The sequence below is a fragment of the Procambarus clarkii genome, chromosome 49 (genome assembly GCF_040958095.1).
Source record: "Procambarus clarkii isolate CNS0578487 chromosome 49, FALCON_Pclarkii_2.0, whole genome shotgun sequence".
In the NCBI taxonomy this organism is placed as follows: Eukaryota; Metazoa; Arthropoda; class Malacostraca; order Decapoda; family Cambaridae; genus Procambarus; species Procambarus clarkii.
Genome location: NC_091198.1, coordinates 13955510 through 13969686, shown reverse-complemented (window position 1 = coordinate 13969686; position 14177 = coordinate 13955510). Strand labels below are relative to the sequence as shown.

The window sequence follows — 14177 nt, the reverse complement described above, 5'->3', positions numbered from 1 at the left end:
TTTCTCTTCCCAATTTGAAACACCTACTGGACTCCTTGCCGGAGCCTGTGCTCCTGCTGGGTGATTTCAATTGTCGTCATTTCCTTTGAGGTGATGTTCTGACAAACACCCGGGGTTGCCTTCTTGAGCCGTTTATCCTCACTTCTTCCCTGTCTCTTCTGAATTCTGGTGAGCCCACGCATTTGACCTCTCGGACTCACACCCTTTTCTGTCTTGATCTTTCTCTTTGCTCCTCTTCTCTTTACTTGAATTTCACGTGGCAGGTTCTTGATGACCTCCATGGCACTGACCATTTCCCCATCCTTGTTATCTTTTTCTTCCTTCCCTAGGTGGCAGTTTGCTAAGGCGGACTGGAACCTATTTACCCTCAGTGCTGCTCTCTCTGACCTCTCCATTCTGCCTCTCCCTTGCTCTCTCCTCCTTTTTCATGACACCGTCTTCAACACTGCCCTCAGCTCTATTCCTCGCTCTTCCTCTCGATGTCCACAGAAGTGCATTCCCTGGTGGAATGCAGACTGTGCTCGGGCTGTCTGCTGTAAGCGGGCAGCCTGGAAGAGACACCGCCATCGGCAGACAGCCGATTCTTTTCCTTTCTTTCGGAAGGCAAGTGCGGTGGCCTGTAGGGCCATCAGTACAGCTAAACGTGAATGTTGGGCATCTTATGTCTCCATCATTATGTCCGAAACTCCTCGGCCACAGATCTGGAAACGTATCCGCAAGATAGCGGGTAAGTTCGTTCCCGATGTTTCACCTGTCCTTCACTTCCGCGGTACTCTTGTGGCGGACCCGTTGCAGGTCGCTATCGAACTGGGTTCCCACATTTCTTCTGTTAGCTCTTGTTTTCATCTTCCCCAATCTTTCCTTCTTTGTTGACCAGACCACACACTAGAAGTTGAAAGGACGACGACGTTTCGGTCCGTCCTGGACCATTCTCAAGTCGATTGTGATGAGGAGGTAGGGACAGGCAATAAATAGGCAAGAGAGAGCTGAGGAGGAAAGTAAGGTGTAGGGGATAGTAGTAATAATGAGAACTGCAGAAGGCCTATTGGCCCATACGAGGCAGCTCCTATTATAACCACCGAAGGAGATAGTAATAGGAATAAGAAGAGGATAGTAAGGGAGCGTAGGAGTAGACCATGAACAGAAAAAGGGAGAAGAGAGAAAGAAAACAAAAGAGAAAGAAAGATAAATGGAAGGGGTAAGCTTATTTTAAGTCACGTTTGTTAGAAAGATTAGAGCATTTGAGTATATACTGTGAAAGGGAAGAGTCCACAGCAACAAAGCCAGGACTCAAGTTCATGTTGGGTACATTGTGTATAAGAGCCGATTCTACAAGACGGCGTCTGTGTAGAGTAGAGGCAGGAAAGATTATTTTGGGGGAAGACCAATCAATGGGATGATTAGAATCCCTCACTTGGCAGAAGAGAGCATTGTTAGTGTCTGCAGACTTTACACTTCTCTTGTGTTCTTTAAGTCTGTCATTCAGTGTACGGCCAGTTTCGCCAAAGTATTGGAGAGGACAAGATGAACAGGAAATAGAGTAGACACCAGCAGCATTAGAAGCAGGAGGAGCAGTGTGAACTAGATTGCTACGAAGTGTTGTGAATTGCTACTTTCCTTCTTTGTAAACCTGTCCTAGAATCTCTTCCTTTAGATTTCTGCACTCGTCTTCGACTTCCCTATAACGATTCCTTCTCTCTCTCTGAACTTCGTTCTGACCTGGCCCTCTGTGATTCTACAGTGGTGGGCTCCGATGGCATTCATTATGAGATGCTTCGCCATCTCCCTCCGTGCTCGTCTCGGTATTTACTGAGTCTGTATAATTGGATCTGGGAGTCATCGTCAGTCTCTGAGGACTGGCTCGATGCCGTTGTCCTCCCTGTTCACAAACCAGGGTCTCTGGGAACATCCCCTAAGGACTTTTGCCCTATTGCCCTCACCAGTTGTGTCTGCAAACTCTTTGAACGTATGGTTAACGTTCGTCTGATGTGGTTCCTGGAACACCATCACCTCTCCCCTTCTCAATTTGGTTTCCGCAAGTGCCGCAGCACAACAGATGTCCTGGTGAACTTGGAGGTCTATATTCGTACTGCTTTTGCTGCGAAGACCTCCGTTGTTGCTGTCCTTTTTGACCTGGAAAAGGCTTACGACACCACTTGGCGGTATCATATTCTATCCCAGCTTCATTCTTTTGGCCGTCGTGGTCGTCTCCCTCTCTTTCTCCGCAGCTTCCTCTCTCGTCGTTCCTTTCGGGTGAGGCTTGGTACCGCTCTCTGCCTCTTTTCAGCAATATGAAGGCGTGCCCCAGGGTATTGTTCTGAGCACTACTCTTTTTCTGGTTGCCCTCAATGGTCTTCTTTCCTCTCTTCCTTCAGGCGTCTTCTCCACTCTCTATGTCGATGATCTTACCCTTTGCTGTCAGGGTAATGATTCACCTCTCCTCCGTGTCATCTTGGGCCACCGATCATGGCTTCAAGTTCTCTACTACTAAGACTTGTGCCGTAATTTTTATTCGGAAACAGGTCGTTCTTCGCCCCTCTTTGTCACTTTATAGTCATCCCCTTGAGTACAAAGGTTCTGCGAAGCTTTTGGGGTTATTCTTTGATACTCGTTTGTCTTGCTCTCCCCATATCTCTTACCTCCGCGTTGAGTGTTCTAAGGCCCTTGCCCTCCTTTGGGTATTGTCCCATTCTTCTTGGGGAGCAGATAGGCGCACTCTCCTCGCTTTCCATTCCTCTCTCGTCCTGTCTAAGCTCGATAATGGTTGCCCTACTTATTCGTCTGCTTCTCCTTCTACTCTCCGCCATCTTGATGTTTTGCACCATACGGGGTAGCGCCTCAGTTCTGGTGCCTTTCGTTCGACTCCCGTCCTCAATTTGTAAGTTGACACTGGCTTCCTATCTCTCAGGGTCTGCCGTGATCGCTACTGTCTTTGCTATCTTGCACGGTCCTTGCTACATCCTTCCTCTCGCCTCTGTTGTGCTTTAACTTTTGCCCCTCCTGCAGTTCCTGTTCCTCTTCACCACCTTCCCCTTTCTGTCCGGTTATCTCGCTTACAGGATTCTCTTTCGGTTCATATTTCTGATATTTCTCCCCGTGTTATTCCTTCTTTGCCCCCGTGGAGAGTCCCCCTTCCGCAGTTTTGTACATCCTTAACCCACATCACTAAAGCTTTTACCCTCCTATAGTTATGAAACACCTTTTCCTTGAACACTTTTTTTCTCACTCCCACTCCGTTTCCATCTTCACCAATGGGTCTAAGTCTGCAGACAGTGTTGGCTACTCTGTTGTTTTTCCTGATTGCACTTATGTGTCGCTTACCTCCGGAGACTAGCATCTTCACAGCGGAACTTTATGCTATTCTCTATGCTCATCATCTCCTGCTTTATCGTTGTCAATCTTCCTTTGTTGTTGTTGTTGACTCTCGTAGTGCCCTCATGGCTCTCGGGTCCTTTAATCCGGTTCATCCAGTGGTTGTCGAGATCCAGCATTGGCTGCTTCTTGTTCACAGTAAATTTAAGTCGGTTGAGTTTTGTTGGGTTCCCAGCCATATTGGTGTCTTTTTAAATGAGCGTGCGGATGCTGCCGCCAGGGAAGCTGTCCGCTCTTGTCCCATCTCTCATAAAGGTATTCCATATTTCAACTTTTACCCGGTTATCTATTCCTCCATCCTTACCCGTTGGCAGGCTTATTGGTCGTCTGTTACTGGTAACAAACTGCGTACTCTTAAGACTTGTGTGTCCTCATGACCGTCCTCCTACCACTGTAACCGGCGATGGGAAACGGCTTTAGCGAGGTTGCATATTGGCCGTACTCGCTTAACTCACGGTCACTTAATGGAGCGCCGCCCAGCTCCTTATTGTTCACATTGCATTGTCCCTCTTACTGTCGTGCATATCCTTGTTGAATGTCCAGACTTCCAGGACGAGTGTGTGTCTTACTTTCCGACTGTCCCTCGCAGTCACCTGTCCCTCGATAGAGTTCTTGGTGACTCGGATACTTTTGATATCGTTCGCCTTATGCGTTTTTGTTCTCGTATTAGCATCCTTGGTGATATTTAGCACCCTCTGATTATTCCACACATTTGTTGGTGCTTCATAGCCTTCTCGGTTTGGTGCCTTCTTTTGATAATTACTTACTGAATGGAAAGTAAGCTGTAATTACTGAATGTGAAGTAAGCTGTAATTACTGACTGCAAAGTAAGCTGTAATTACTGAATGTAAAGTACTGTAATTACTATTTTTTTTTTTTTTTTTTTTTTTAGATGCAAGAGTTTACATTCTTGTACAGCCACCAGTACGTGTAGTGTTTCAGGCAGGTCCCTGGAATACGATCCCCACCACGAAGAATTGTTTTTACAACCAAGTAAACATTTTACTGTTGAGTTAAACAGAGGCTACAGTTAAGGATTTGCGCCCAGTAAATCCTCCCCGGCCAGGATACGAACCCATGACAAAGCGCTCACAGAACGCCAGGCGAGTGTCTTACCACTGCACCACGGGGACTGAAAGTACAAAGTATGGCATATTTGTACTTTGTACTGAATGTACAAAGCATGGAGATCACATCTTCAGAAGGACATAGCTGCTCTGGAGAAAGTGCAACACCAGGCAACAAAAATAATTCCAGAGCTAAATCATCTCTTGTATTGAGGGCTACAGGCCTTAGAACACTGCAAACCAGGCATGACAGGGCAGATCTCATTAAAACTTTTAAAATACTGTACTGAACAACTTGGTGGATGTTGGTCTCGACAATGTCCTCAAAAGGTCAAATGTAAGACAAACAAGCAGCAATGGCTTCAAGCTCGACAAGCCACAATGCAGGACTGAGAACAGATGATTTTTCACCCACAAGTTTATAAACCTGTGGAACCACTTATCCGACATAAATATCAAGACTGTTGAATTTCAAAATCCAATGTGAAAGAATTATCAAGGCAAATGGGGTAGAGGGACCTTTGACAAGCTGCCGGCTTTCTGTCCTCTTCGAAGCCACTAGTGTCAGTGGCCCTCAGATAAATTCAGCTAAAAGCTTTTTAGCTATTTTTTTCAAGTGTTGCTTCGATTGAGAAATTCCAGTGGCGTTCCTTTCTGCAGGTTTTGCCTGGCAGGGCATATAGCAGAGATTCTCCCTCCAACTGTGTCAGAAATTAGGTCACACTGATCTAGGCTGGAGCTTGCAATGTCCTTGGAAATGTAGGATATAGCCTAAAGGAGTAGAAATATTGTACAGTACAGTACTGTATTATGTTTCTGAACCCTCAACAGATATTAAAACCTAATAAATTCTGTCCTAAACAGGACAGAAATTTTTATGATTAAATGTAGAAAATATTTAGTTATAATATACATTAAAAGGCATGTTTTTTTCTTAACAGGGCCTGGATCAGTTAAACCTCAACACAAGCTGTCAGTCGGTGATTCAGTGTCAGTTACGCCTCTTCTCCCAATGGTTTGATGCATGGACTTGTCATCATCGCAATCTACTGTTATTCAACCTTCATCTTGAAGACCCCAGATTTGTAGACAAGTTCCATACTATAGTCAATCAGAAATATTCCACTGGAAACTAACTATTATTTACAAGTGTAAATAATATGAAATACAGTACTGTATCTAAATTATATATTAACAAATTTTAGCCACTGTTCTTGATCATTTGGGAAAACCAATTTACTGTAGATCAGTAATCAAGCAACATGCCACAACAACATACAACTGTTGATCAAGTGAACTTCCTTGGTCAGTGGTTCTTTACTTGGTCTGAGATGCAGAGAGAAGACTTCTTGCCAATTCTTGTGCAAGCTTACCACCCGAAAGACCACATCAATGGCCTTCTTGGGGGAATTGATTCTTTGCATGTCCAAGGTAGAAGACCATCCCTCTTTGACTGTCAGGTAAGATAAAGCAGAATTTTAGTCCTTATAATGTTGCAAATAAGTGCTTTCATGTCATTCAGTTGATTTATAAAGGATTACTCATCACATGTAGTGTACATTGTTACACCACAAACTGGTATTTTGTCCTTAGTGCTGTGTACTTTCACTGTAATGGAAGGAGTACACACACAGTATTACACATAATCATATATCCCCAATATATATTGTGTGTTTTTTCTCTCATTATATATAAATTTCCTGTTCAAAATTTAAAGAATGCCTCTTCACACTTGTGTATGATTATAAAGCTTAAATCCATTTAGCTTTTGGGCAGTACTAGTATAGTCCAATGTCACCCATTATTTTCTTATTCAGTATGTAGTACAGAGGTGCTTCAAAATTACAAAATATTTATCTACTTTTTTTTTTATGTATAAAAGAGTTGTTACATTCTTGTACAGCCACTAGTACGCATACCGTTTCGGGCAGGTCCCTGGAATACAATCCCCACCACGAAGAATTGTTTTTACAACCAAGTACCCATTTTACTGTTGAGTTAAACAGAGGCTACAGTTAAGAATTTGCGCCCAGTAAATCCTCCACGGCCAGGATACGAACCCATGACAAAGCGCTCGCGAAACGCCAGGCGAGTGTCTTACCACTACACCACGGAGACTAGTAAAAATACTGGAACAATAGTTAAAAAAATCATAATAGAAGCCATAACTTTAAAATCTCGGTCCGTCTAATTACCCAAAGCTGCTTAGTATTACGTAAGTAATGAAGAAATATGATATACAGTGGTACCTCGATTAACAAGGTGTGGCCTGGTCGAGGACCGGGCCGCGGGGACACTAAAGCCTCGAAATCATCTCAAGATAACCTAAAGATAACGAGCGGCTCTAGCTACGAGCATTTCAAGTAACAAGCGAGCCACTCGCAGTTACATTTGTCTCTACTAACGAGCTTTTCCTCGATTAACGAGCGTTTCCGCTGGTTCTCGGACACCTTTTACAACAGTTTTGTTGTTGTTTTGCAAGACGAGTTTTCCACATGATGAGCTCGGTGCCGGAAAGGATTAAACTCGTTAATAGAGGTGCCAACGTATTTACTCACTACAGTATCCACTCAATTTAACAGCCTATATGGGGCTGAGCCCAAGTCGTTATTTACGGAGCTCCGTTATTTCCGACGTTAAGTCGGGTCGGGTAATTTTTCAAGTAACATTCAGGTAGGATATATTTTACACTGTATAACTAAAATTAAATAAAGTTCATTGTGTAATTGCATTCCAATTTAGTGCACGGCCGACGATTAAGCCAGTTGCTGGCTGCTGCATGGATGATGTGTAAACACGCTCTGATCAAGTCCAGATGGGTGGGAAAAAATTGATTCATTCCTTTGTATTGAAAAATATTTCATGTATCAATCAGCGAGTTAATATTGTCTTAATAAAATTTTAGAGATGTGTTTTGATTTACCCTGAACAGTGCAGGTAATGTATTTTTAATGTTACGACACAGGCTGTGGCGGCCATGCCATAACAATGGCGATCGAGCCTTGTCACTGAGAGCTAGCCAAGACGAAATATTTTGAGCTCACCTTTTCTCTGCTGACGATAGAATATACATTTGCAGAGACTAATATGTAGCTTTTGTTGAAAAAAAAAAAATTAATATCTTGTAATACTATAATAAAATTGGTAAATTGACTTACTTTTAATGAAGCTGAAGATTACGAAGCTGTGATGATTACGTCATCCTCTGCAGCGCTTGTTTTATATGTACAATTATTTTCAGGCACTCACTTCACACAACAGCTAGCCTTACTACTAATTCACATGAGTTCTAATTCTACTTCACTATTGACAATTATTTCTACTGTATATTTACACTGTACAGTATCTTTTTGTCTAGGCTTAATTAATCATTAACACTTACAATACTGTACTCTATCAATACTTTTTACACTAATTTATATGCCTTTCAATCATATTTTATATCGTTAGTGGATGACTTGTCACGACTTGGTGGGAATTCAGCATCGGCGGGTGCAACATGGCTTGTAGAGCATTCGTTGCTGGCGGATGTTCCACGACTTGTCGATGGGAATTCAGCATCGGCGGGTGCAGCATGGCTTGTAGAGCATTCATTGCTGGCGGATGCTCCACGACTTGTCGATGGTAATTCAGCATCGACGGGTGCAGCATCGCTTGTCGACGAAGATTTTTCACGAACCGTTGAAATCATGAATTTATCTATTTTTGTCTGAATCTGATTTTCTCTGGCTAACGTTTTGAGACATTGCTTTAAGGCTGTAAGGTGTACATAAAAATTTCCAATAACCTCATGTTTACTTTTTATTGAATATTCAATGAGTTCCTCAACTTGTTCCAATCTTTTCTGATATCCGACACCTCTAGGCAGAGCCTCACCAACATCGTCCGAGTCATCATCAGAGTCATCAGAGTCATCAGAGTCATTTCCGAGAACACTTTGCGCAATCTGTTCTTCAGTTAACAATTCATAACCAGGATCGTAATCATTTTCTAACCATTCATTGATATCATTCACTTGTACACCCTGACCAGCTTGGAGCAACATTGTTCGGATCGTTTCTTCAAACCCTTCAAAATCATTGGCTTCATTTTCAAAACCTTCGAATTCACTATCAGATACTGCTGCTTCACATCTAGGCCTCTCTGTTAACAGTTTCTTCCATGAATTTGTTAGTGTGGTTTCTTTCACTTTATTCCAAAGCCTAGCCCAGTGGAATATTGCTTCCCTGATTGTGTACTTTTTTAGATTTTCTAGTGTTCTTTGAGCCCTTGTATCCTTTCCTGTCAATTCATCTTCCTCGCTAGGTAAAACAACTAAAACATCTTCAAGCATTGCTGTTTGGTACATACGTTTAGCAGCAAGGATAACACCTTGGTCCATGGGCTGGATCAAGGATGTTGTGTTTGGTGGAAGTGCCATGCATTTTATTCTGCCATCCCTTGAAATTAACTTGCTAATGGGATGAGCAGGAGCATTATCTAGCAGCAACAATGCCTTAACCTCACTGGCCTTTATTCCACATTTGTTGATCTGGAATTCTCTGACTTCTTTGCAAAAGTGGTTTTCAAACCAGTCCGTAAATATTATTTGATTAAACCATGATTTCTTAGAATTGTAATATATTACAGGTAATGCCTGCATTATATTTTTTAAGGCTCGAGGATTTTTAGACTTGCCTACCACGGCACATTTTGTCCTGTGAGAGGCATCAGCATTAGCACAAAGCAAGACTGAGAGCCGTTCCTTGCTTATCTTTCGTCCAGGAATATTTTCCTGCATCCTACTGGTTAAGGATGTACTTGGTACAGCTCGCCACATAAACCCAGTCTCATCAGCATTATATACTTGATATTTCCTTAAATTATTACTGACAATGTACTCGTTTAATTTAGCCTTGAATGAATCAACATTAGTGGGATCAGCACTTGACGCCTCACCAGAAATTTTTTTGGTGTTTGAAATGTTATGCCGAGCCTTAAATCTTCCAACCCACCCATCACTTGCACTGAAATCTTTTATACCTAATTGAATGGCAAGTTTACTTGCTGCAACTTTAAGCTCTTCAAATCTTATTGCCATGCCAATTGTGCGGTGCTGAATAAACCACTTATACACTGCAGCATCCAATTGTGGATACTGACCAGACTTTACTGTTTTTCTCGAACATGCAGCACCAGAAGTAGCACACTCTGTTGTGCTCACATATTTTAATAGAGTATCCTTCTGTTTCTTGATGTCACTTACTGTACTTTTCCCGATGTTAAACTCTGCTGCTGCTCGTGCATGAGAATATCCTTTATCAAGTTTCTTAATTAACTCCAGCTTCTGTGCAACCGTCAGGCGCTTCCTTTGGGTAACTTTTGGCATTTTGTAAATTAAAAAGATCACAATTACAGTACAGTAATATCCTTCACAATTGAAGCTAGCCGCGCGAGTTCACGGTAAACAATGGGAACACATGGCCCGTCGGAGTACATACTAGGTCCGTGGGAAAAAAAATACCTAGTGCCTATACATACTATAAAAGGTATTTAATAAGAAAACAAAGACTTTTGCTTAATAAAAACTGTTTCAAAATATTTTATTAATAATAATTTACAATTTTCTTCATTAAAGTGAATCATTTTAAAAGAAAATTAAGATGTAATATATGACTCTGGACGATCCAGGTCGGTGGCGGCCTGGTCGCCATGTGAGGGGACGCTGATGCCACAACAAACCCAATACCGACTGTCGGTAATATCGACCGCAGACCGGTATAGCAGGCTCTAGCTACTGGGCTCCCAAACCGGTCGTTAATACCAGCAGATCGGTATAAAAGAGGCCGTTAAATTGAGTGGATACTGTATAACATTGGTGCTGAAGGTAGAACATGAAAAATCATATTTTTACTCTGAAATAACATACGTTTATAATGAAATTAGACGAAACTAGGTGGCATGAGAGGCCATTGGAAGTAGACGATCTAAGCGACAATGTTGTGGAGCGACTTATCCAAGATATATTGTTGCCCACAGGTTATATTAACCCTTGCACTGCTCACCTATTTTCGGCAAAAACATCTTGGTGCAATTGTCAAGGACATATTTTTGTTATTTTTACAAATGTTCAGGTAAATTTAATGTCAAAATGTTTCCAAAGTCAACTATTTCCATTTCAAAACACAAATAGTAATGAAAATATTAAAAAACATTAAAATATAGCCAAATTAAAAAACAAAAAGCACAACTCTCTGAGCGCCTAAAGGCGCTTGAAATTGAATTGAAATTGAAATAAGTTTATTGAGGTAAAATACACACAAAGGGATGAGGTAGCTCAAGCTATTCTCACCCCATTCAGTACAACGTGTTAATATATACATATACACACATCACAAATAAACACATTACCAAACATTTTGAGAGGTAAAAATATACATTTCCTAAAGGCGCTTTGTGCAGTGCAGTGGTTAAGTTAGGTTTGGATAGGTTAGGTTTAGTTAGGTTAGGTTTTGTTAGGTTATGGTTGGGTAGGTTGGTTAGGTTAGGTTGGTTAGGTTAGGTTGATACAGAAGGCTGATATGCCAGCAAACACTCTCTAAGCAACAATGTGTCTTGGATAAGTCGCTCCAAAGCATTGTCGCTTGGACCGTCGACTTGCTTTGGCATCACTAGCAGATTATTTTCGTCTAATTTCATTATAAAATTATACTTACTCAGAGTAAAAATATGTTTTTTCCATGTTCTACATTCAGCACCAACATTATAATGAATAAATATATCATAGTTATTCGTTACTAATGTAATGTTAGGAAGCTTTGAGTAGCTTTGGGTAATTAGACGGACCTAAAATCTTGATAGAACCAACTCTGCAATAAAATACTAGTCTACCATATTTCTTGTGTTTAGTGGCCGTGATAGCTTGACTCAGCTTACGTCACCCGCACATACAGAACACTATATCATCACACCAAGTGCTCGGAAATAATCTCTGCACACTGAGGAGAGAGACATCTTTTCTAATAGTGTTGCTCCTCCATGTGGCAAGGGAGTTCGTGGGGATCATATCTAGCCACTACAAAGATAAGCAAGGAATATAACAAAACACTATATCCTCCTTTTAAAAGGTATGGAAATAATTGCCACTTAGCTTGGAACTACCTGTACAGTAAACAAAGCCAACTTATTTGATTACCCTGCCCATGTGGTGGCCACAAGTCAACTTACACACCCCTTGCACACATTGCGAGACAGTGCTTTGGGCAGTTAAAGGCGTTTGTGCTAATTGATTTGCGTGTTTCTTGTTGTTTTGCTTTTGCATTTATTTAGGGCATCATCTTCTGTGGTTCCATAAATGAAGACTAATTATCACTAGGGATATCTTCTCTGAAGTTTCAGTGTTCCTCTTTAGGGAAGACACCTGTAGACTCAAACCTGTGCCAGGCAGTGTTTCATCACTTGGTTATTGTCATGAGACTGTTCAGTGAAAGTGAAGCAAATAGTTTATGCACACAAGTGCATGCTGCTGAAGGTGGGGGACCAGTACTGTATTATTTGGGTATATTGTTAGTATAAATATTTCTTAATCTTTTTATAGCTATAATTATTTTTTAATGTCTATATGAAAAAGAGAACCAACTACTTGCCTACCCGTTGTTGGTTCTAGGGTTCACTGTCTCAACGGCCCAGTCCCTGACCAGGCTAATATTTTCAATAATCTGAGTCACAATGTGAATTTTATAATTTTTGAGTATGGATACTGTATTGGGAATTTTATTTATCCCTCAATCATACTGTCAACCTTAAGTTTTGGATGGAATAGTCACAATAACTAAAGCTAAATATTGAATTTATCTTCACAGGTAAAGTTGTTCCATGAATGGTTTGGCACTTGGACAGAAAATGATCGAAATCGCCTTCTTGAGCACTTGAGAGAGATTGACCCTGACTTTATGACACAGTTTGACAAGAAGGTTGATGGTGAAGCATGCCAGGAAGACATAGTTGCTCAGCCAGAGTGTGCTGAAGAAAGTCAGAATCCACCCAGTTCTGCCAGCTCTCCTCCGAGTACACTGCCTCGATCACACAGTCCTCATGACTCTGGGTTAGACGAGCCACCAAGTGATAGTGACCACACTGAGCCACACAGCATAGACTCGTGTCATGATAGTGAAAATGTGTTATCATCCAGTTCCCAGGCAACAAATGATGCTCTGCCATCTTCTGCAGCTAAGTCTGGTTTAAATTGTGGTCAACAGAGTGCTGTCAGTCAAGATGAAACCTTCAAGGTAGAAAGTTTGGTTAATGGTTCCAGCGAGCCTGTGAGGCAGCTTTCACCACTGGAAGAGCTAGCAACTACAGCAGAAAATGCATTGGCAGAGAAGTAACTTGTTAATATTTTTATATCGTATTTAAAATTTATAGGAATTTGTTTATTTTTTTAGCAATTGACTTAAACTGGGTTATTTTCAAACCAGATTTAGAGAGCACTAACTTTTGTCATGCAGATTCAGTATTAGACTGTTATTTACCTACTGATGATGTATCTGCAATGTTTTATGGTTAAGAGAGACTCACAATGGTATGAACGATAGACCGATGGTCTCGCTTCATGCAGTTCAGCATTCACTCCCCGACCATCCAAGTGGTTGGGCACCATTCCTAACCCCTGTCCTATCCCAAATCCTTATCCTGATCCCTTCCAAGTGCTATATAGTCTACTGGCTTGGCACTTTCTCCTGATAATTGCCTTACCTTCTCACAATGAGTGTTCATAATCATTATGAGTACTGATGATATACACATCGGTAATGTTAGTGTCTCTGAGAGTATTGTTCAGTATGCAGCTATGTAAGGCACTTGGACAGATATGAATGAAATTCTTATTCATAGTATAGTACTGTATATTGATTTATATTGAATTTAATATTCAAAAATTATTTAAATACTTTGAAAACTTTGTTGTTGAAACAAGATTTGTTTCTAATTTTCTCTTCTGCAGCTTAACTATTTTCCATATCAGTAGGTTAATGAATAACAGGTGCGTGTATTGCACTACTGTACTGTATATTAAAAAGAACCAGTTGTACTAGAATTTTCACTTTTTTAATAAATAGTATTAAAATATGTCCAACTACTTATAAGTAAGTAATAATATTGCTATATTCCATGGATCAAGTGCTATTCCATGGATCGAGTAGTATTCCATGGATCAAGTGGTATTCCATGGTTCAAATAGAATCCCATTGATCAAATGGTATCGTATTGGTTAAGTGGTTTCCATGATTATAAGGCCATAACTGGTGCGAGGTATTTATAACTGAGCATGACTCAAAGCTGGTCTCAATTTTTGTTATTATTATTAATTTAGATGTTAACTAATACATTTCAAGATTTGAGCATTAAATGTATATTTTGATAAAAATGCGTAGCTGATAATGCAAATATGAAATTTTTCTTTATATAAGTCACTATATGCTGTACATGCAATAAATGGGATAATGGGCTACTTTGTGTTTGATCCACCCCATTTCTAGTGTGAAAGAAAGTTCATGTAATAGAATTGTATCTTGGCTGGTACCCCTGACTTGTATATCATTGCTATTTCTTGGTTTTTCATTAAATACAAGATGGTATGGCAGCTGGCTGTACAAATACTGGTACTCTTTCTAACATACATCCTAATTTTAACCTTGGACATTAAACGGCATCATTTAAAATTGGCAAATTGCATTATTGTGCATATCATACAAGTGCTTA

At 40.8% G+C, this 14177-nt stretch overlaps 1 protein-coding gene across 4 annotated transcripts in view; it reads left to right on the top strand.

Annotated features, from left to right (window-relative positions):
- LOC123763229 (uncharacterized) overlaps positions 1 to 13926 on the top strand; it is a 48153-nt gene extending 34227 nt beyond the window's left edge. For all 4 annotated transcript variants that reach the window (XM_045750308.2, XM_045750307.2, XM_045750310.2 and 1 more), the window contains exons 3-4: positions 5381 to 5899; positions 12281 to 13926. In XM_045750308.2, the coding sequence (XP_045606264.1) occupies positions 5702 to 5899; positions 12281 to 12805 (723 nt within the window). In that variant the 5' untranslated portion in view covers positions 5381 to 5701 and the 3' untranslated portion in view covers positions 12806 to 13926. The remainder of the gene's footprint in view (positions 1 to 5380; positions 5900 to 12280) is intronic.
- The last annotated feature ends 251 nt before the right edge of the window (positions 13927 to 14177 follow it).